This window comes from Camelina sativa, chromosome 5 (genome assembly GCF_000633955.1).
Source record: "Camelina sativa cultivar DH55 chromosome 5, Cs, whole genome shotgun sequence".
In the NCBI taxonomy this organism is placed as follows: Eukaryota; Viridiplantae; Streptophyta; class Magnoliopsida; order Brassicales; family Brassicaceae; genus Camelina; species Camelina sativa.
The window spans coordinates 22,800,725-22,824,533 of NC_025689.1; the positions used below are offsets into that span (position 1 = coordinate 22,800,725).

The 23,809-nt window shown below is 32.7% G+C and overlaps 3 protein-coding genes and 1 pseudogene across 8 annotated transcripts; 3 read left to right on the forward strand and 1 right to left on the reverse strand.

Annotated features, from left to right (window-relative positions):
- Nucleotides 680-3,241, forward strand: LOC104787426 (myb-like protein X). 2 transcript variants are annotated; one of them, XM_010513005.2, is made up of 2 exons: nt 680-785; nt 1,538-3,241. In XM_010513005.2, the coding sequence occupies exon 2, from the start codon at nt 1,547-1,549 to the stop codon at nt 2,975-2,977; it is 1,431 nt and encodes a 476-aa protein (XP_010511307.1). In that variant the 5' UTR covers nt 680-785; nt 1,538-1,546; the 3' UTR covers nt 2,978-3,241. The 2 variants fall into 2 exon arrangements, with proteins under 2 accessions (XP_010511307.1, XP_010511308.1); XM_010513006.1 differs by having other exon boundaries at nt 685-785; nt 1,541-3,241.
- On the forward strand, nt 4,878-8,382 carry LOC104787427 (annotated as a pseudogene).
- LOC104787428 (kinesin-like protein KIN-14N) lies at nt 12,742-17,445 on the forward strand. 5 transcript variants are annotated; one of them, XM_010513007.2, is made up of 14 exons: nt 12,742-13,046; nt 13,159-13,282; nt 13,411-13,643; nt 13,734-14,010; nt 14,595-14,739; nt 14,835-14,944; nt 15,026-15,145; nt 15,236-15,439; nt 15,535-15,711; nt 15,797-15,871; nt 15,975-16,121; nt 16,214-16,352; nt 16,595-16,855; nt 16,955-17,445. In XM_010513007.2, exons 4-14 carry the CDS (start codon nt 13,816-13,818, stop codon nt 17,329-17,331), a joined length of 1,950 nt encoding a protein of 649 aa, XP_010511309.1. In that variant the 5' UTR covers nt 12,742-13,046; nt 13,159-13,282; nt 13,411-13,643; nt 13,734-13,815; the 3' UTR covers nt 17,332-17,445. The 5 variants fall into 5 exon arrangements, with proteins under 5 accessions (XP_010511309.1, XP_019101549.1, XP_019101550.1 ...); XM_019246004.1 differs by having other exon boundaries at nt 13,529-13,643; XM_019246005.1 differs by lacking the exon at nt 16,955-17,445 and adding an exon at nt 16,448-16,514 and having other exon boundaries at nt 12,743-13,046; nt 13,159-13,643; nt 16,595-16,694.
- Nucleotides 21,373-23,534, reverse strand: LOC104789492 (peptidyl-prolyl cis-trans isomerase FKBP20-1-like). The gene is made up of 2 exons (XM_010515183.1): nt 23,367-23,534; nt 21,373-21,540 (listed from the first exon to the last, which is right to left on the reverse strand). The coding sequence occupies exons 1-2, from the start codon at nt 23,532-23,534 to the stop codon at nt 21,373-21,375; spliced, it is 336 nt and encodes a 111-aa protein (XP_010513485.1).

Genomic DNA, 23,809 nt, shown 5'->3' on the forward strand with positions numbered 1-23,809 from the left:
TTTTTTGTCTAATATCGGAAATGTCATATATCGAGAATCTTCACTATTGGGAATACATTTTCTATACAACTAGAATTCAGGTACAAGACGAAACATGAATTACATCCACTCCGAAATATTTATATCAAACATGTTTTAATTATTTTTATATTTTTTTACATACACTCTTATGTCTTTTTTTTTAAAACAAAAGTTATAATATAAATGCTATATCAAGTCATTATTTTTGGGTACTTGGTGTACTAATCGGTTCTCAAATTTGTAACCCATACCAACTCAAAGCCGATAGTACCCGAACTTAAACCGAATCCATATATTGAAAATACCTAATAGATTCTGTTTTCCTAAATCTGTTTAACCAAAGTTGATTAGGTAATATTTTACCTGAACGGGTTATCCGAAGGTCCAATCCTACTAAAAGTAAGTTTGCAAAAATAATCTGTATATACATTATATATTGTAAATCTGATTACAAATTTAGCTTTTAAAATTAACTCCGCACGTACGGTCCGAACCTAGTAACTTATAAATTATTAAGTCATAATGTGAATCCAAAGGTTATAAAATAAAACTTTGAAAAAGACAATAAAATGACGAGAAAAAAAGTAGAGCAATGAGGAAAGACAAAGACGTGGCACCAACGCGTGAGTCTCAGCGTCACATCCGTGTGACTCGTTTACGAGAGTAAGTCATTATCTTTAACTTTAAGTCTTCCCATGTATATAACCAAACACATCTTAGATCATTTTACAGATCGGCTCGCTATAACTTTTGGTTAATCTAAGGTACATAAGGTTTTTTATTTTCCTCTTTATTTCCTTGTTTGATCTCTGTCCAGAGTATCTTGTTCTTATAAATATTCCTTGAATTTCAAGTTTTCTCTATCAGCTGTCTTCTTGATAGATCTCAGATTTTGGGTTTGTTATTGAGTTACTTTGTAGGCTTTTTTGATATGGTGAATTAATCTTTGCGTCCTATACTCTTGGGTTTTATATATTGGTTGAATCAGTTGGAGATTTTCTTGGAGTTCTTGATTTGGAGTATCGAACATTCTTGTTCATTTGTTTTTTTATAAGGAATTGTCTTTCTTGCTAGTAGAGTATAATTAGTCCATTGAATCTCGGTGGTGAGGGTTGTAGAGGATAAATGGTTCATTTTGTTTTCTTAGTACGCGTTATGTTTTTCTAGTTGTTAGCAAGGAACAAATCACCGATCATGTTTATTTTGTAATTGTTGGTTCACTAAAGCATGACAGGTTTCCACGACCAACTACCAAAAGGTTTCAATGTAGGAAATGTGTTGGTGAACCAACTATTATCAAACTAATGTGATTTGTTTATCGAAATTTATTGCTGAACCAATGACCATAGAACGAAAGTGATTTGGTTGCTGGTCGCTAGCGCTAATTGCTGGCAGCATCGAAACCAAAAGGACTATATAGGCAGAAACCATTACTCCTCTTGCTTAATACTAGAGAAAGTGTAGTTCTTTTCATAATGAATTTTATTATAACAAATTATTTTTTTTCATTTTCTAGTAGAGAATTATGTCATTGAGTGAAGAAAATGTCAAGAAAGAGAAACTCCATGTCAAGATGAAGACGCAAGAAGTGGATCCAAAAGAGAAGGGAGACAATGTTGAGTTGGAGATGGAAGTGAAGGCAAAGTCAATTGAGAAGGTTAAAACTAAGAATGATGAAGAAAGTGGAGGGAAAACAAAGAAGGAAAAGGAAAAAGAAAAGATTAAGGGCAAGAAGGATGACACAAAGGTAGAAGAAGAAGATAAAGATGGCAAACATGAAGAGAAGAAAGACGAAAAAATTGTTTCCAAAAAAGGTGAAAAAGACCATGGGGACATGAAGGTTAAAGACAGTGATGTAAAAGTGAAAGAGCAAGAGGAGGAAAAGAAGAAGAAAAAGAAGGACAAAGAGAAGAAACAAGAGGATATATCAGAAGGAAATGAGGTAGAAGAAGAAAAAGAAGGTAAAAAGAACAAGAAGAAGAAAGAGAAGGATGAATCAGCTGTAGAAGAAAAAAAGAAGAAGGATGATAAAGAGAAGAAACACGAGGATGTATCACAGCAAAAGGAGGCGTTAGAAAAAGAAGAAGATGGTAAAAAGAAGAAGAAAGAGAAGGATGAATCAGGAACAGAGGAAAAAAAGGAGGGTAAAGAGAAGAAACAGAAAGAAGAATCCGAGGGTAAGGAGGACAAGAAGATGAAGGGAAAGAAGGTAAAGGGAGAGAAGGATGGGTCTGAGAAAGAAGATGAACAAAAGAAGGGAAAAGAGAAGAAAGAACATGATGCAGAAGAAGAAGCAGAACATAAGGAGGGAAAGAAAAAGAAGAATAAAGACAAGGCAAAGAAGAAGGAAACAGATGAGATATGTGAGAGAGAATCAGAAGATAAAGATGAGGAAGAAGGAGATATGAAGCAGAAAAAGGATAAGAAAAAGGAGAAGAAGAAGGAGAAGGTTAAAAAAGATGACAAAGAAGAAAAGAATAAGGAGAAAAACCTTGAAGCTGAAGTGGTGTCTAGAGATGTTAAATTAGAAGAACCAGAAGCTGAGAAGAAGAATATAAAAGATGTGGAGGAAGAAGATGATAATGAAGAGAAAAAGAAGTCTAACGGAGAAGGCGATGAGAGTGAAGAGGGGAAGAAAAAGAAGAAGAAAGATAAAAAGAAGAACAAGAAGAAAGATACAAAGGAAACCAAAGAGACAAAGGATGAAGAAGATGAGAAAGATCATGCTAAGGACGCCAATATAGAAGGGTCAAAAGCTGAAGATGGTGAGGAAGAAAAGGGGAAAGAAGCAAAGAAAAAGGCAGAAAAGAAAGAAAAAGATGTCAAGAAGAAGGGTGGTAAAGACATCACTAAGCTGAAAACAAAGCTGGAAAAGATCGATGAAAAAATAGGAGCCTTAATGGAGCAAAAGGCTGAGGTCTTGAACCAGATTAAAGACGCAGAGGGAGAGCGTTGATGTAAAGTCTGTCAAACATAAAAGAAATTGGGGGCAGCATAATGCAATGTAACTGAACTTAATAATACTTAACGCCATCGACAGAGAAGAAGATTACGCTACATGTTTCTTGACCTGAACTTAATAGTTAATTTATGTGAGTTAATAAATTACAAAGTGTTGCACTTGACATGGTTTTTTTTTTTCTTTTTATTTATTTATGTGAGTTAATAAATTACAAAGTGTTTTTGGCAAAATAATAAATTTTCTTTTCCTTTCGTTAAATGACGTTTGTGACAACATAAAAAAAAATGAACTAATGATGTTGCATTATCTATATTTTTCAGTTTAAATGCGGTTGGCTCGATTTAACCGATTAGATGGATGTTGTTAAAGTGCTACCGAAACACAAGTTTTTTTTGTGCTTCATTTCAAATTAGAAGTTTAATAAAACGTTATATGCATTAAAGCAAAAGCTTGATGTAAAAAGTTCTTTCCAATAAATTTTATATTATATGTAAGAAAAAAAAAAGTGCTACCGAAACCGAATTCAAATCGTATGTGCTATATATTGGGAAAGGGGTGATCTACGGTTGTGGGCTTGACCATGAGTACTATCAAAGGAGGCACATGAACCACATAAAATTTTGATCAAAGGGTCGAAATTATTATAACAAGGATGTTATTATATGTTGTGTTATTTATGGTAATGAAAACTCATTTAAAGCTTTTATAATAAGGGGGTTATTGGTTTGGGATTTAAAGAGAATTTTAATGACTTTAAAAATTATGTAAAATATGTTGTTATTCAATCAAGACTTTTTAAAACTCTTTTAAAATTTGGTGTTATTGGTTGTGGATTTATAAAAAGTTATCTAAAATCTTGATAAATCTAGTGTTATTGGATTAAAAGTTTTATAAAGTCATCAAAAGTTTTATGTTATTCAAGTAAAACAAATGAATTTTGGATTGTTAATGAATTCAAATTTTATGTTATTGGTTTAGGATTTTATATCATTTTCTTTATAACAAGAGTTATGAAAACTCTTTCATCAAATAGAGAGATTGTGACATAGAGTCCATGACTTTTTTTTTTGTGTGCACTTCGTGAAAGAGAGAGGTCAATGTATAATATATTCATCTCTCGCTCTTTCTCTCAACTTTCACTTCGAGTACCCTCTCTCTCATCTTTTTTCTTTATCTCTCTTTCTTCTGTGTGTGTGTGTGTGCATGTTTGTTTACGTAAGGATCATGACACCCTTTTTGTATATAATAATGAGACACACAACGAGATCGCCACAATTTATGCAATTTATATAGATCAGAGAAGAAGAGAGCCTCGGTTTATGGCTACCACCACCGTCGTGTGTGGCGATGTTGAAGGTTGCAATGTCGAGAGAAGAACCCTGAACACAAAGAGATTTTTTTTTTTTTTTTTTACAGAAATGTTGAATCAAAAGAATATTGTGCAATATTTGTTGAGCAAGAATTTACAAAATTTTATGAGAGATTTTACAAGATTAAGAAAAACAAATCAGCAAAATTTTAAAAAACTTTCTAAACAATCAGTAAGAATCCTCAACTTTATACTTTCCATGATTTTATTTAAAGTCATTAAAACTATCTTAAAATCTCAAACCAATACCTCCCCTCAAACCAATACCTCCCCTTACGCATCATCTTCTCGAGACTTGACATATGGATTGAGAAAGAGATATTGTGATTTCCAAATAGAAAGCTTATTTCACGTTACCATTCCGTTCCTTACGGGTTACGGCCAATGCATATACTTCACAATACATATTTGGTATTTTCTATTTTTCTTGTACCAATATTTTGTTACGGTAAACAAATGTTTCCAAAGTCATAAAAAGATTCTTATCCTATAAACAAACCACAATTAACTATGGAGTAAATAATTTTGTCAGAGATAATTAATCTGTACAAATCTACACCACCCTTTATAGTTTGGTATTCAATATAAATATCATTGGACCACACTGAATATATAAAGTTACCGAGGTAACCTCTCTTCACACACTACCAAAATTTCTCCAATGGCCACACTCTTTATTCAATCAGATACATTCTCCATCTTCTTTATCATATTCGTGTCACTGGTTCTGCTAAGTCTCCGGCTACCCTCTGAGGCGGCGAGTTGTATAACTCCGCCGGTGATTTTTAACTTCGGAGACTCTAATTCAGATACAGGAGGCCTTGTTGCTGGACTTGGTTACCCCGTTGGCTTACCAAATGGACGCTTATTTTTCCGGCGATCCACCGGTCGTTTGTCCGACGGACGTCTTCTGATCGATTTCCTCTGTAAGTAAAAAAAACTCTGCTTTTGTTAGTGATCGTGTTATATCCACCGTACGTTTGCACCTGGAATGGACGGCTCAGATGTGTTAAGACATAAATGTCGTGCGTCACAGGTGTGAACTATAAACAAATTTGGTCATCGTATGGAAAAAAAAAAAACAAATTTGGTCATCGAGATCTAGTTGGACAGTGGGTCCCATGTTGAACATGTTAGAAGGCAACAAATTTTGGTTTGTTATAGTTGAAATTTTTAGTGTGGTTTGGTTTGGTTTGGTTTGAGTTTAGATTCAGTTTGGGTTTAGATAAAAAAATAAAAATATATAACAAAATAAAAATAATATGTTTGTTTATGTTGTAAAATTTAAAGTGTAATACTGTACTTATATGTATTTTTTATTTATTTAATTAAATATATATATATATATACTAGACTAGAACTCGATGCACGAGTTTTAAAAATATCTACTACAAAAAAATTTAAAAGAATATATTGATTTTTTTGTAAATAAAATATATTTTCCAGATATATATAAATATTTTTAGTTAAAAATAAATTTTTACTTTAATACACTAATTTATTTATATTTTTATATCTTAAAATTATTATTACAATTATTACAATAATCTAAAGCTATATTATCAACCACCAAAACTTTTTTCAATCATTAATCATTACGAATAGTATTATAGGAGGTCAAACCGAAGACCAAGCAGAGGAGTAGCTAGTCAACCAAGGACAAATACTGTCAAATTTCAAAAATATTCCGCAACTTATTCATGTTTTACATGGAGTTAACCCGTCAAAACGTCATCTTATTAGAATCCACATACAATTTTATAATATATTTTACCACTAAAAATATGTTCGTACATCTAAAAATATTTTATTGTTATAATTTGTTTTTTATCACTACCTATAAAACAACTTTATAAACAAATTAAACCAATTTTTGTTCATTTACTTTCAATTTGATATAGTTTCTTTTCACAGCTAAAATTTGTTTGTGACAGTTTGTATTACCACTAAAATATTTCTTTAAAAAATTGTTTACTTAAAAATATTGTGGATAAAAAGAAAAAAAATATCTATACGATTACAATGAGTTTATGACCAACCCAATAAAATTTGAGAAATTGAAAGATAGTTAATAAAAATAAAAATTAAAAATTATAAGCACAATTATATATGAGTTTTAGATAATTTAGAGATATAAAATATAAAATAAAAAACAATTTGAAAATACTACAAAAAATATATATATGTATTAATCTTACATATTCGTAACCAAAGAAAAAAAATTCAAAATAATAAAAAAAGAAATTTTAAAATCATCACGAATTTCTAATAAGAAATCAAATTTAACGAAATAATATAACTAACACCTAAAACTACTACGACATAATTAAATAATAATATTAGAAAAGAAAGAATAAACAAATATTGATAGTTAGTAGATTTCTTTTTGCAATAGGTTTAGATTTTTTTTTTTTTAATTTTTAGTTTTTTTTTATTATTTTAATAAATTTAGAATTGAAATGTGTCAACATCTGAATGATACAATTGACATGTGTCATGATCTTGTTAATGAGTAAGTTTGATATCAAACTTTATATAATAAGATATATATATATATATATATATATATCACTGTTAATAAAATTTTGGTTAAGTCGGTTGAACTGCACAAAATTTGGGGTTGGTTTAAATTTGGCTAGAATAATTTGATATAGAGATTCCTAATTTCCTATAACGGGGTCATAAAATATTTGGTTTAGGTTCGTATTGGTGAGATTTTGTTTGGCTGGTTGTGTTTGGTTTTTTTGTTCTGCATTTTTTTTTTTTTTTTGCTAAGCCTTAGTCTTCAAGTGTAACTTAAAAACTAGCCACACTGTATTTTATGATGGTGTGTATTGAGTTTGTATTTGTCTTTTGGCGTTCATTTACAATTGGTAAATGGATTTACTAACGAGAAAATTTGTAGGCCAGAGTTTGAATACAAGTCTTTTGAGACCATACTTAGATTCATTGGGTGGAACAAGGTTTCAAAACGGTGCAAATTTCGCTATTGTTGGATCCGCTACTCTACCCAAAAACGTCCCTTTCTCGCTCAGCATCCAGCTCATGCAATTCAGCCATTTCAAATCTCGATCACTCGAGCTCGCTTCTAGTTCAGGTAAACCAACCTCATCTCAAATCAATGTTGTATATATATACTCTGTTCTTAGTAATGATCTTGACTAAGAGTTAGTATGTGTGTTTTAATTTGTAGATTCATTAAAGGGCATGTACATAAGTGAGGATGGATTCAAAAACGCATTATACATGATTGATATAGGACAGAACGATATTGCACATTCTTTCGCTAAAGGCAACTCGTATCCTCAGACGGTTAAGCTGATTCCACAAATTGTTTCCGAGATACAAAGCGGCATAAAGGTGAGATTTTCGGAGTTTGTAGAACTCTAGTATGCACAATGTAACCTTTTGTAATCGGTTTTGCGGACTGCAGAGATTATATAATGAAGGAGGAAGGAGATTCTGGATTCACAACACTGGTCCATTGGGTTGTCTACCTCAAAAACTCTCAATGGTCAAGAGCAAAGATCTCGACCAGCACGGTTGCTTAGCCAGTTACAACTCGGCAGCAAAGCTTTTTAACCAAAGATTAGATCATATGTGTGAGGAGCTGAGGAGCCAACTTAAAGACGCCACAATAATCTATGTCGACATATACACTATCAAATACAGCCTCATTGCAAACTCCAACGAATACGGTAAAGCATAGTTACTCATTCTCCCATCATACCATCATTGGCGGAATCGGATTTGTTATATCTTAGATAAATCAATGCAGGCTTTGGGAGACCGTTAATGGCTGGCTTGCTGCGGATACGGAGGGACTCCTTACAACTACAATGTCAACATAACATGTGGCCACATAGGCTCTAATGTATGTGACAAAGGGTCTCGCTTCGTAAGCTGGGATGGGATTCATTACACCGAGACAGCTAATGCCATTGTCGCCATGAAAGTTCTTTCAATGCACTTATCAAAACCATCAACTCCATTCCATTTCTTCTGCCGTCGCTGATAACAAAAGTATTATCGATTTACAGGCTCATTCTTGGAAACTAGACTGTTTTTTACGATTGAATTTTATCTGGCAAGTTGTATCTAGGTACTAGAAATTCAAGAACTACGCATAAATTTCTGATTAAGATTGTTGGACCATATATATAAAATCAGATAATTTTTTATGAACGTCTAAGTTGGGTTCATATATTTTCGGTCAATACTAACTCCCTGACCTGATGTTCATATTTGTGCAGATTATAAAAAGTGTATAGGCATCACTCGGAGGCAATCCACGCTTGGGTATATATGGGTAGGTGTTATCCTACAAAGAAGCTTCACCAAGTGAGGTTTTTAAAGTCATATACGTAAAAGCCTATATTCAAATGACGTCAAAAGCCTTTTATTGTGTATTGCACTGTGATCTCAAGTCTCACAACGTACGATTCTGATCCGTACAACTTCTTATATTTAATCCGAGAAAATAAATAAATAAAAGAACAAAAAATGCTCAAAATAAACGAAACACCATATGTCCTTGACCTTGTCCTCTAGCTTAGGGAAGTATAAGTTGAAATCAAACTGATTATGATGGCGAGGAAGGGATCCGATGCAGCCACCGCGGGAGAAGAAAACTCGAAGTAAATGGTATATAGAGGTTGTCCTTCTTATCCTTGTCCGGGTCCCATTCTTCGCCAAAACTGAGAGTGCTACCGTGGCTGCTACGTTTCAAGTTGTTATGAGACCTAAACTGTCATTTTAAAAATCAGTAGATGCAAATCAATTCATTATGAAGTCCCGAATTTGTCGGTTAGGAAAGAGGAGACGTACGAGCCAAGGGATCGTGAAAGTCCCCATATCTCGCATCCGTAGTAAGCCACGATTTCTTTGTGAGAATACCTGCAGATGAGCGACCATGAAGAGTCGTCTACTATTGATTTCCATTGCTTGCAAACTAGTTTTGAAGCTGTGATGCTCTTATCTCTAAATACTATGGCATTTCATGTAATTAGATTTTTTTTTCCGACATTTTGTTATTTGTGGTTCTTAATTAATTAAATAGTATTCTACTATATTAATTGAGAAGTACAAAAAAGAAACTAACCTTAAAAATTATAAGAAATTACATTCAAATGCCATTAGAAATAGTTAAATAAAAGTTAAAATCATTGAGGGTATTAAAAATAATTAATAATTAATAATCATTTAACTATCTAATTAATCAGAAAATCACGCGTTAGATACATAGACCAAATAAAATATATATCAGTTTTGTGCAACATGTTAGATTTCGAATCCCATATATATAGTATCATATCTATTTACCAAATATTTATCCTCTTAACAAAAAAATTCTCATAAGATACATCGATTGTTTCTTTACTCAAAAATAAGATTATACTCATAATATATCCATAACCGAAATAAGAATATACTCATCATAATAAAAACTTATTTATTATGGTTCTTTTTACATCTAATAGATATCAGGAGTGTGTCTAATGTCTAATAGTTCACAAGTATTAGTTACTCCTCATTCCTCAACTACAAGAAATCGAGGATTTCAAAAACAGGTAATATACCCACATAATATTCATTTATTATTATAGTATTGATTTAATAGTAACATAATTTTTCCTAAAAAGTTTGCAGACTCCCAAAAGATGGACTAGAAGGATAGTAGGATACTTCCTAACAAAGAAAAAGATGATGCGTTCCTACACTAACAATAGCTGAGTTACTCTCTATCGATGTTTTAATAAAACGGAATACAGTATTATTATGTATGTACAATAAAATAATAGTCCTTAATATTTATCAAAAATAAAAATAAAATAAAATTATTATTATAAAAATTAGTCATATTATTGCGAATTACACATATTATTATTGATATCCAAAATAAAAATTATGAATATTAACACTGTAAAATGAACTCAATAATTAATGTAGTATTCTACCAGAGATTAAGTCATTTACACATCATGTTACTATATATATCCGTTACAAAGAGGGTTTATATAACTATATAAAGATACTATATGATTCGAATTAAACGAAAACTTACCGAATATCTCGAGACAGTTGGCTATAATCCTAGATTACAAAACTGTCAATGAGACAATCTTTTTACTTATTTCAGAACTATAGCAAGGATGTCGTTTTATTTTATCGACAAAGATTTTTAATAAATATTTTAAAAATACAAAAATTATATAAGCAAACTGAATTTATAATCACAAATGAATATAAACAATATAGTAGCAAAACAAATTATTACAAATTTACATTAAAAAATAAAGTTCAGCCTGTGGTATACCGCGGGTTAGTACCTAATAGATGATTTATTTTAGATGAAGGATACCTAGTTTTTAATTAATAGATGATTTATTTTAGATGAATGATACCTAGTTTTTATTCAATACTAGGTAATATCACGCGCATAACATTGTTGTATTAGTTATGTTAATTCATTTTAGTTTATGTAATAATCATAAAACTATGAGAATTTTCTGAGAATATTTTTTTTAATTTAAAATGGTATTACTGAAAAATGGTATTGAAAAAGATGTATTTTTGATTTTCCTATAAAATAATATGAAATGCAATAAAAAAAAATCTCAAAGATTAATTTAATTTTTAACTTCTTTTATATTCACCTTAATTTAAGCTATATTGCTAGGTTAAATTCTAATGATTTCCTCTTTGTAGTAAAATTTTGGAAATGGAATATCAAATTTTTTTTATAAAGAAATTACAAAATTTTGAATTAAATAAACATCATAATGATCTTTATGTAATTATATTTTGGATCACAAGAACTAAATATAATGATGAGTATATAAAAAATGTATTACAAATTTTTTGGAGGTAAGAGAGAGTTAAATTTTTTTTTATTTAATAATCTATTATAAGAGTTTATTTTGTTAAAACATTGCATACTTATAAAAATAAAATAAATATACATGAATGAAGATGATTTCTTGAGTTTGATTCCCTTATTGGGCTTTGATCAAAATTAGTATTGTTGAATTTGCATTGATAATTGATGTTTACAGCCACCAAAATTTTATTATACATATGTAATTGAAAATTAAAAATAATAAGAAGACAAAGAAGGAAGAAAGAAATAGATAAAAACAAAGAAATAAAATTTAACAAAATATAAGATAAATCTAACAAAATATATAATCTAACTCTTACCATGAGTTTTGAACTCATGCAAGAATATAAACAAAACAAAGAAAATATTTAAAATTTCAGATATGGTGAATGATTATGTGAGAATGGTTATTTATAGGATTTCAAGGGATGAAAGTTACATTTCTAAAATAATTTAATTAGAGGAGTTATTATAATTTATAGTGCCTTTGAATGAAAATGAATGGATAAAAATAGTTTTGTGGAAAAAAAAGAATGGATAAAAATAGTCAATTCATAATTTATGTAATTTCAGTTACAATTTAGTAGTAAAATATGGATTTAATATATAGATTAATGTATATTATTTTATTTTTATTTAATTATAAATTAAAAGTATATATTATTTTTTTAGAAATTAAATGCTAAATGAACCAGTAAGGAGAAAAAATGACCATAACATAAATAGTATCTATATTTGGATGTAAATTTAAGGGGGTGTGGGTGGGGGTGGTATGAGTGCTGCTGTATAGGAAGGAGGTATATAAGGGTAAGTTTTCTAGTTTCTTCTTTTAGCTGCTCACTGCAGATATATTTTCAGTCTATAATAAGACCTTCTAATGTCTGTGTACAAGACATTTTTGACAATGTCTGGACCAAGCTCGGTGGATATGAAAATGCAGCTAGGGGGATCTGCTTTGTCCAAGCAGGATTTGACAAGCCAGTGGCCATAGCAGCTCATTGAGAGATCGGAGTAGTGGCCTCTGAGTCTAGAAATCAGTAGAGGCGAGATCAGCATCTGAAGGAGTATGCTTCTGCAAAGAGAAGAGGTAAAACACACACATTAGTTATATTGGTGTAACTGTTCACAAGTCACTAAGAAGACAAACAGAGAGTTAACAAAAAGATCTAACATATATACCCTTTCTTGTTATAGGCAGCTTTCCATGATCTAAAAAGGTTGTGCTCCAGCCATGAAAACCGCAGGTGCTTGTGTCATTGTGACTAAGATTGATCTAACATATTCACTAACCCAAATACTAATAATCTTGCAAAAATGCATAAAATGTCAAATCTCATAATTGTTGTTAGGGAAATTACCTAGAATATTACATAAAAGTAGGTTTATTACTAGACTAACACGTTGAGATTTCCGACTTACTCGAATAACACATAAAAGTTTGATTATTACTTCTAAACCAGAGTTGTGTGTTTTATTACGGTTTATGCCATTTATAATTAAAAATCATCAAATTTCGATTAACTTGGATGCAGCGGTAGTCTCAAAAAGATTTAGATCTTCGTGAAAACCCTAACGGGAAGACCATTACGCTAGAGGTCGAGTCATCTGACACCATCGACTATGTGAAAGCGAAGATCCAGGGATCTCACCGGACCAGCAGCCTTTGATTTTCGCCGGGAAGCAGCTCGAGGACGGCCGCAGTTCTTATCAAATAAAAAAAAAGTTTCGATAAACTTGATTTGTGCAGTTGGTCTCGTCTGCTCTTCAAAGATGTCGTTTATCAGATACAGATCCTCCGATTACGTCTATTTCGAGTAATTTTGTCACTCTCTTTTATTACCCCTAATTTTGTTTTCCGATTCTGGGTTTGCTCTCGATTGATGCTAAATTGGTCACGTTATCTATCAATTTGATGCTTCTGTACAGTCGCAGATACGGGATCGACGAAGCGGCTGCTACTCCTCTGCAGGCAGTGAATAGGGGTGACTCTGACAGCAAAGTTAACACAACACGGAAACTCTTTTCCTTTCTCTCTAATTTTAGTGTTTAGGTATCCTTTTTATTTTATTTTAACAATTTTAGTTATATTCAACCTTCCTTTTGCTTTTTCTGATCTCTCAAATTCCAAACCTTCGGAATCCAAACACATTTTTTGAACCTCGCCACTCTCTCGTCTAGATCGTTCTTCCTTCTTTTAGCCGTAGGAAGAATGTCGATGACAGAGGCAGTGACAAAGATCCATCCATAGATGATAGATTAGTTAGTGTTTTGTTTCCCTTTACAATTGTCTCTATAGGGTTTTGGATGATTTAGATTTTAGACCTCTATAATGGGGAATTGCTTTGGATCTTCCCCCAAGAATGAAGATGTTAATGTTGACGACTCCTCAGTGAACTCCAAACCCTTTTCACGTAAGCCCCTTCTCATTACTCAATTTATCTTTTTCTGAAGATCTCTAAGAAAGAAGAACAATACAAACTTTGTTTTTTTTGTTGCTGCAGGTTTATGCTTTGATTGAGAGAGGAGTTTGAAGTAATTTAGGTAACAAGAAGAGAACAAAAGTTTTAATTTTTTTGGTTTGTTATGGTGGGGGCGATGGCAAACAATGGAAGAATCCGGTCAGCTTCTCCGGTGATTAATGGGTCAAAAGATCTGACTCCGAACAGCGCTCCAGCGAGCACAACGGGATCTGAATATGGTCCTGTTGAGTTCACAAGAGATTACATTGAAACTCTTCTTAATGAACGAATCAAGTACAAGAGCAAATTCAACTACAAGGTTTCTACTTTTTCCCCCACCCTCAATTTTATTTTTTTACCTGAATTTAAACTTTCTTGTGTAATCTAAGTTGTGATGTGTGGATGAAAAAGAAAAAGTGTCTATACTGTAATTTGATTGTTGAGTAAGTTTTATCAATTAGGGTTTCTATTAGCAGAGAGAGAGTTTTAGTTGGTGAAGTTTTGAATTTGAGGTAGCTTTTTTTTTACTGGCTTTTCTCGTTGAATCCGTTGGTTTTCTTATAGAAGATTTGATTGTGTTTATAAGACAATTTGTGGGACCTTTAGTATTAGGCAATAGCATTGAAGACATTGTTTATGTGTTCTGATTGATCCTTATGGTATAGAATCTGAAGCTTTTAATTTCTGTTAGCTTACTGGCTTTGTTCGTTGGATCTATTGTTTTTTTTTCTAAGAAGAAGATTTGATTGTGTTATAAGACAATTGGTGGGACCAAAATAGTTTTGTCAGTTTGATAAAAGCATTAAAGACTTTGTTTATGTGTTTGGCTTTGGTCTCCCTTTTGGTTTCAGTTAGTTAAGCTTGAATTTGAATGTTCTTCTTGGTGGTTTTTGGGTTTTGCAGGAGAGATGTGAGAACATGATGGAATATATAAAAAGGCTTAGACTTTGCATTAGGTGGTTTCAAGAACTCGAGTTGGATTATGCTTTTGAGCAAGAGAAGTTGAAGAATGCATTGGAATTGAATGAGAAGCATTGTGCTGACATGGGTGTGTTTCCATAATTAAAGTTTAGCTGTTACTTTTTTTTGTTTCAAATTTTTTTGTGATTTTTGAACTTTATATTTGTGCAATTTTGATGACAGAGGTTAGTTTGAGAAACAAAGAAGAGGAGCTGAATATGATAATTGAAGAGCTGAGGAAAAACTTTGAATCTGTTCAAGTGCAACTTGCCAGGGAACAAACGGAGAAGTTGGTAAGAGGCGGCTAATTCTACTTTAAATTACTTGTGTCTAATTCATATTTGTGGGGTTTAATTCAATATGTTCTGTTTTAGGCTGCGAATGATTCTCTTGGAAAAGAGAAAGAAACAAGACTTGCTGTTGAAAAGGCACAAGCTGGTCTTGTAGAAGAGCTAGACAAAGCACAAGGAGATCTTCAAACGGCTAACCAGAGGGTGAGAAAACTTAAAAAGGTTTTGAAATGATCAGAATGTTTTGTCACTTAACTTTAGACTAATGTTGACTGTTTGTTTTGTTATGTTCAGATACAATCGGTAAATGACATGTACAAACTGTTGCAAGAGTATAACTCAAGCCTGCAGCTGTATAACAGCAAGCTACAAGGTGATCTTGATGAAGCTCATGAAACTATAAAACGCGGTGAGAAAGAAAGGACTGCCATTGTCGAAAATATTGGCAACTTGAAGGGCCAGTTTTCAGCATTGCAGGATCAGCTTGCTGCTTCTAAGGTATATGATGATGTTCTGTTATATCCGATCAATGGTAGTAAATGTTTTGTAGTTCTGGTCAAAATGTGATTGAGTGTCTTGTTTTTTTTTGGTAGGCTTCTCAAGAAGATATCATGAAGCAGAAAGGTGAGTTGGAAAACGAAATTGCGAGTCTCAAGGTCGAGCTTCAGCAGGCCAAGGAAGACCGTGATCGCCATTTAGTGGAAGTACAAACCTTACAAACTGAGGCAACCAAGTACAATGACTTCAAAGACACCATAACTGAACTTGAGGTCTCATATCCGTTTACAATTTCTTTCTATATATTCTCTGCCAATTGTTTTTTTCTTAAGATGATGTAAATTGTTTTTGGTCCAGACTACATGTTCATCCCAGAGTACTCAGATACAAGAGTTACAGGATCGACTAGTGTATTCTGAGAGGCGACTGCAGGTTTTTATCACATTCTCGAGCAAAACACATATAACATATGAATCTATTAGATTTCACAACCTCTTATGTTTTTAATAACATTTTTGGATTGTTTATGGTTTAGGTGTCTGATCTAACTACTTTTGAGAAAATAAATGAGTTTGAAGACCAGAAGCAAAGCATTATCGATCTGAAAAGTCGAGTAGAAGAAGCAGAACTTAAACTCGTTGAAGGGGAAAAACTACGGAAGAAGTTGCACAATACCATTCTTGTATAATTCACTTAACTAAACCTCTGTCACATTTTTTTCGTCCCCTATGTGTGTAAAGCTTGACTGATCCTGGTTTATTTCTCATGTTGCAGGAATTGAAAGGCAATATACGTGTGTTCTGTAGAGTTAGACCTTTATTGCCTGGTGAGAATAATGGTGAGGAGGGAAAAACTATTTCTTACCCGACATCTCTAGAAGCACTTGGTCGCGGTATTGACTTGTTGCAAAATGGTATGAAACCAGAAACTTCTGAGATAGTGTGGTTCTTGCTAAAATGACACATTGATTGGAAGAACAATTGATGTCTTTTTTTTTGTTATGGACAGCGCAAAAGCATTCTTTTGGTTTACGAGTATATGCTTAATGGTAGTCTTGAAAATCATTTGTTTGAAAGTAAGTAAGAATTAAGATCCAACATTTATGTTTATGTTACTTGGCATTGTTCATGACCTGATGAATCTTGTTTATTCTAGGGGGTTCTAATGTGCTTTCTTGGTCACTGCGTATGAAAGAGGCGATTGGTGCTGCTAGAGGGCTTTGTTTTTTGCACGAAGCTAAGGATCAAGTCATTTACAGAGACTTCAAAGCAGCAAATATCCTTCTTGATTCAGGATTCAACCCAAAACTCTCAGACTTTGGATTGGCGAAAGAAGGTCCAAAAGACAACCGTTCACATGTGACAACCCAAGTCATCGGTACAGAAGGTTACGCAGCTCCAGAATATCTAGCAACAGGTTTCTTTTTGTTTGATGGTTCATTTGTTCCAATTTCAACTAACAAAACATGAAATTTCTAAAACACATTGATTGGTCTCTGCTTTTGGTCTCTGTCAGGTCATCTAACAACGAAATGTGACGTCTACAGCTTTGGTGTAGTCTTGCTAGAGATTCTATCTGGACGTAGAGCAATAGACAAAACTAAAGCTCGAGAAGAAGAATATTTAGTGGAATGGGCGACACCTTACTTGCGAGACAAGCGAAAAGTGTTTAGGATAATGGACACGAAGCTTGTGGGTCAATACCCTCAGAAAGCAGCGTTTATGATGTCTTTCTTGGCTTTACAATGTATTGGAGAGGTTAAAGGTAGACCATCGATGCCTGAGGTCTTGTCTCTTCTTGAGAAAGTTACAATTCCAAGACATCGAAAGAGTAGAAGCAGAGGTTTTGCTACTAACTCTTCTTCCAAACGGTTTCTCAGACACCCTAATTAAGGACTCAAAATCTCTTTGGCTTTTGGATCGTTTCTTTTGTGGAAATGGAATATAAAAACTTTTTTTTGGTTACGTCATTGATAATATAGAAGAATAAAAAAAGCTTGGCCATGATCTATAATTAAGATTTTAACCATACCTCATTCAGTTAGTGGCTATTAATTATACACAGTCATCATGATCATTGTTATGTGTAATGTACGTATATAAGAACATGTACATAGTCTACACATATGTGGATTGTATATGTACTAGTAACTATTTGCATGGAGAGACGAAAAGAGAAGTCTAATCCAAACCAAAACGCCCCGATCAAATTAACCACCACTAATTAACATTAATCATATCTCTCGTAAATCCAAATTTAACAGAGCTATCAATTCGCCGTCAATACCCCACTTCTCCTAATAGTTTCATCATCACTAATTCCACTTTTATTCTCTTTCCATAATAGTTTCATCATCACTAATTCTCTGTCGCTATCACTTGAGTGTAGCCAGTTTTGCAAGTTTAGGTCCCTCATGATTGCTTAAGGTATCCTGTAATATCTACTTAGAAACTATAAGGAGTAGAAGATGGAGCCTTTGCAGAAGATAAAAGAGTTACAACAGAGAGAGATTTGTTTGGTTGTAATTAATAGAATTTTAGAGTGAATGTGAGATCTTATGTATAACTAGATCACTTAGGTAGAAAATTTCAGTATAACTTGAACTACTTGGTGCAACTGTACTAGAATTATTAAAATAAATTTCAATATGGATCATGTGAAAACGAATAAAAAATAGATTTTGGCGGCGGAATATTCATTTAAAATCATCACACTGTGGTAAAATGAACCAAAGACAACATGATATTAGTAAAAAATTATTTGGTATACACATAATTATACATAGTTATCCAGTTGTACTCTCATATCCATAGTTGAACTTTTGCGTTTTTTTCGTATTTCCAGTTGGACTATAATATAAATTATTAATTAGCAGTTGGCCACAAGATTTATCAGTATTAATTAGCATATACAAGGTTTTCATAACACAATGTTCATAAAAACTTGGGTTTCACCTCTTTTGCTTCATTTGAGGTGATCACTTACTAAGTCTTCCTTATACTATAAAGAGTGTTTTATGTGAAAACGATAGTATATATTAGAAAGTGATAAATTCTTGTATTGTTGATTAAACATGGTTCTTTAATAGTTCAATATGTTTTAGAAATTCTTATAAACCTTAATTATCATTTTCATATTTTAAATATAAATGCAAATCTAAATATATATTTAGTTGTACCTAGTTGAACTGAGTATTATATATTTATGTTATCTAAATATTACCCTCTATAGTTAAAATGTAATTTTGTATGGTTATTGTTCATTACCTCTCGAAAATATGATAAATAAACAATTACGAATTACATAGGTTGTTCTAGTAACATCTCTTACTTTTTCTAGTAACATCTCTTACTTGTTCCATTTCCGGTGAACAACAACGACAATATTAGCTAGGGTTATAGAAGAAGATATGTTGAAGATGACTACAAAATTACAATAATATTGTTCATTAAAACGGATTTATGGACCTACACTAAGCAAAAGAACGTTATGTACGTACTCTAATCTCAAGAACATTATGTACGTATGCGTTCATATGTACGTACACGTTTATATGTACGTACACGTTCGATTTTAGGTTTAATGAACCCGAAATTACCAGAATATCCTCGTCTTCTACCTCTAACATACGACTGAAAACCCTAATTTTCCCTGCCTCACTTTATTTTTTCACGACTTATGTCTATTTTTTTGGTTTCACTTGTGGGTTTTTTACTCAACTATTATAGATTTTCATCTCAACATCTGATTTCTAAATTAAAAACCTATAAAAAGTGAGTTATATAGATTTTCGAACAGATATCTAGCTCTTCCATGGATGAACCCAGAGGAAAGATTAACGAAACAGAGTAGGAAAAAGACGTTTGCTCCGGCCGACAAACAGAATACGATTGATGAATCTGCTACAAACGTTATTACATGAACACCATAGATCGGAAGAACAACAAACGTGTTTAGATCTACCTCCAATAAGTCTATCGCAACGCTAGACTGTCTTTGACAGCTCAAACAAATTCGTGTTATTCTGGTAAGACTTTACAGCTGTCAAAAATGCTTACTAAATCTACCACGGACAAGAAACCTACCATCACACTCCGAAAACTATTTCAAAAAAACAAACAAGTATACCAAAAATATCTGAAACGAGAGAAGGCTGTCGAATAAATCTGTCGCAACAGGCCATTAGTCTACCATAAATATCTTTTGGGTCATATTGACTGTTGAAGGTGTACATCAGATATTTTTGGTACACTTAGTTTTTGATACACATATACGTCCACCGATAAGTGTACCAACACTACAACTAAGTGTACCATCTACGTCGACGGCAAGTGTACCAGCACTACAACTAAGTGTACCAAAAATATCTGACGTACACCTTTAATCAGTCCACGTGTATAAATCTACCATCAAAGGATCGGTAGACTTAGTCCCAACTTCCAATGTTTTTTTTTCTAATGGCACTAGCCGTAATTACGTTTTTTTCCAACACTAGTTTCAGGGGTAGTATAGGTACAATGGGTTAGTCGAGTAATAACAAACAATTGTATGTTACTTTTGTAATAAAGAAGCTTTTATGCAATATTCTAGTAACTCACCCTTGTTGTTATCAGTGATATATCTAAAAAAAATCATGGAACTAATTCAACTAGTTTAGTAGAATATATCTTGCTTGTTAAAAAATTATTAATTAGTAATATAAAAGGAATATTCTCAATATTAATATATGTTCCTTTCTCTCACAAAAAAATGTAGATTCACTCATTTTTTTGGATCGACGTTAATTTGTAAGAATTTTGCCATCGATATTAGTATTACTAATTAACTGGAAGAAATACAATAAATTACATAATCACAAATATATGTGAATTTTTTAATAAGTATCATTTTTAGAGAATTTGTATAATCATGTTTTATGGGATAATTTCCGGATTGTTTTCTCTTTAAACTTGGCAATATTATTGATAATGGTGAATATTTGAAATTTTTTTTGTGATTTACAATTTAACATTAATAGATTATTTTTAATAAATGTTAATATTTAATTTTAAAGATAGTGAAAAAATAATTTTGAATATAAATACGTAAATTAGTTTATTCAGACAAACAAAAAAATATGTAAATAACTGTACTTACTAACTAAAACTATTCTCTAGTTTTATTCTTCTAAAAAAAAAATTTGATCCATTTTCGTACAAAAAGATCTTCTTGATGAATCTTGTTCAGAAGCTTCAGTACTCCTTTTTGTATGAAAATTATTTGATTAAAAATTTACATTTTAATAAAAAGTTACATTCACTCATTACAACCATTTGTTCATAACTGTTTTTACTAGTTAGTAGTATAAATATTGATAACTTTTATGATGGTTGCAACTTTTTATCATAATTTTGCATAAAATATCTTATATTTATAATTTATTAAAAAATATTTTTGGCAAGATTGCCTCAACTCAGTATGACTTTTTACTATATTTTTTTCTATAGATTTATGTCTCTTTGCCATAACATTTTATATTAAATATTTAGCCCTACTTATTATTTTCTCTTTTTAAAATAATTTTTATTAATATCACATACTCTTAACTATACTATTATTTTCAAATATATTTATAACATATAATTTTAAACTTTAAATTCAATTTTATTTATTTTTTTGAAATACTTTCCTACGATATTGTGGGGATCTGAGTCATAGTTAAAATAAAAAAAATATTAACTAAGTCCAAATATATATATCTTTTTTCGAAAACACTTTTCACTTTAAAATATATATATTTGGAATTAACTATTTTGTGTTTTTTTTTTTTTGACAAGATCTATTATTGGCTATGGCATATGAGTTTCTTTGTAAACGATTTCTACAAATTATCACCAGAGTAGTTATAAAGGTAAATAAGTATTGAGTGGAGTTTGTAAGTGTTTCTTACAGTCTTAAAATGGAGGAAGAGCCCATTTCTCTGGTCTTATGTCGAGTAGAGAATTGATGACTTCATCAGCGGAGGTATAAAGATGTGTCTGTTTAGGAAGAGAAGGAACAGCAATCACTTTTGTCCCAGCAGCTTTACCAGCCATAACACCAGGCCTGCCCATTTCAACTAACTGTAAGTAAGAAAGAACCAAACACGCAACTGCAAAACAATAGCCTATAAAAGTGAGACTCACACAAAATTTTCAATAACCAAACACTGCTGGATCTTTGTTCAATCTTTTAGCTGCTTCAAGAAAACTTTATACAAGAATGATCATTGTCATTAGAATTGTAAACTAACACACCGGTCTTTGTTTAGATTGTACTTCATCGAGATCCTTTGGGGTCTCTGATACTAGGATTTTTGTGTCTCCTAGTAGGTTCAATTAACCTTACGCGTTGTAATACTTAAGGTGTCAATCCAGTTGGAAAAGTTTACAATCACTCAAGATGCAATCAAGAAGTCACAAGTTAAGCCAATTCAAAGAGTGTTTTTATCTAACAGTCCTAGAATGATCAAAATGCGAAACGGAAATGAGTCATAGAACTAGAAACAAGAATGCATGACAAGAAGCGAAAGTGAATGAAAACGCAAACGATTCTAACATGAACAAATGAAACAGTTCCAGGAATGTAATAAAAATCAGAAAGAAAGAAGTCCTAAGGATGGGGTAATAGATGTCAGTGGAGTATCCTAGTCTAAGGAGTGTTTAACATACCACAAGCAAAGTATCCCTAAACAATGAACATCACAACTTAGCTAATCCAATCTCTTGGCAAAAGCTACTCAGACTCAACCACTTCCATACCTAGCTCTCGCTAGAGAAACGTGGTCGAGCAGGCATGACAAACAAGTTCATTCACGTCAACAAACATCCTAGACAACTAATCTCTTAGGCTAGGAACGTAAGTCTCTGGCACTAGTTGGTCAGACATTTCATCAAACACCTTTTGGGTGCGGAAATGTCTCGAACCTAGTTCCAATTGATCAGAGAGAAACTAGTAATTCTAACTCTAGTCCAGAAGGGAATCATACAATCAAAGCTTAAACACTCTACATCCTAAGATCCTCCACCTAATCTATCCCATCCTCAAGAACTAACACACTACTCAGATCCGAAAATCATAGTCAAGGATGCAAAAACAGAAATCATTGAAACAAGCATTATTAGGTAGATAAAAATAAGATGAACAACTTTGTAGAAAGAATCAAATGCAAAATCTCAATAATCTCAAAGATATCGGAATACAAGTCTGAGAACGTTTTTTGGAGGCTAGGTTCAGAAACCTTCTGGGAACAAAAACGAGATAAAAGATAAGATGTCTCTGCAAAGACTTAACAAAATGTATATATAGTAGTCCAACATGGAAAGCCCTAAAACTTAAAACGACAAGGTAAAGCGTCGGTTCGGTAATCTCCTGAAGCGTGTGAAACCAAACGTCTTTCTTCCCGACATGTGCGATCGAGTCCGTGTGCGTCGAATGGAATGCAATGTCATCATGGCTCAGACGGAAGGCTGAGGAGCATGGTGACAATGGCTCGGACAAAACAGAGATGGTGACAATGGCTCGGACGAGACGGAGATGGTGACAATGGCTCGGACGAAACGGAGATGGTGACAATGGCTCGGACGAGATGGAGATGGTGACAATGGCTCAGACGAAACGGAGATGGTGACAATGGCTCAGACGAGAATGGCTTCCAACGTCTCCTAAGTACCTGAAATACTCCAAAATGCACAATGTATGCAAGGATGATGCAAGAACTACCTAGACGTGCAAAGTGTATAGAAAGAACTAGAAAACGATGCAAACCAATGAGTTATCCTAGCTAAATGAATGATAAAAATAGGCTAAGGAGAGACAAAATATAGACATATCAGTCTCCCACTTCTCTCCCATATCAAGAATCTTCTTACACACCACCACCATCTTTTCATATGTCCTTCACACTAACCCATGTATGCAACTCCACATCAAACTGAAGCGTGGCGTTTACAGGGATGGTTGGCGGTGAACCAGACTCTCCATATACCAGCTCTGCAGGGATAGTGAATACAGCGTTTTCGCCTTTCTTCACTGTCTTAATACCAATATCCCATCCTTTAATAACCTGATGTAACATCCCCAATTTTACGTAATTTGGCCGGTCTGTTTTCTAACCATGTTAAAGCCCGTTAGTCTAAAATATTGTAAACGACAAAGGGTTTTGTGCGTTTGTGTGTATGTGTGTTTATATATTCATGGCCGCACAAAGGAGAATAAAAACCTTAAGAACCTATGACGTGAGAGAGTTTGGGAGAGCAAGAGAGATCGTGGAAGAAAAGAGAAGGGAAGAAGAAAAGATAGGGCCGTGAGGAGAAGAGAGAGAGAGAGAGAGAATGAGACTTCGCGGAGGTG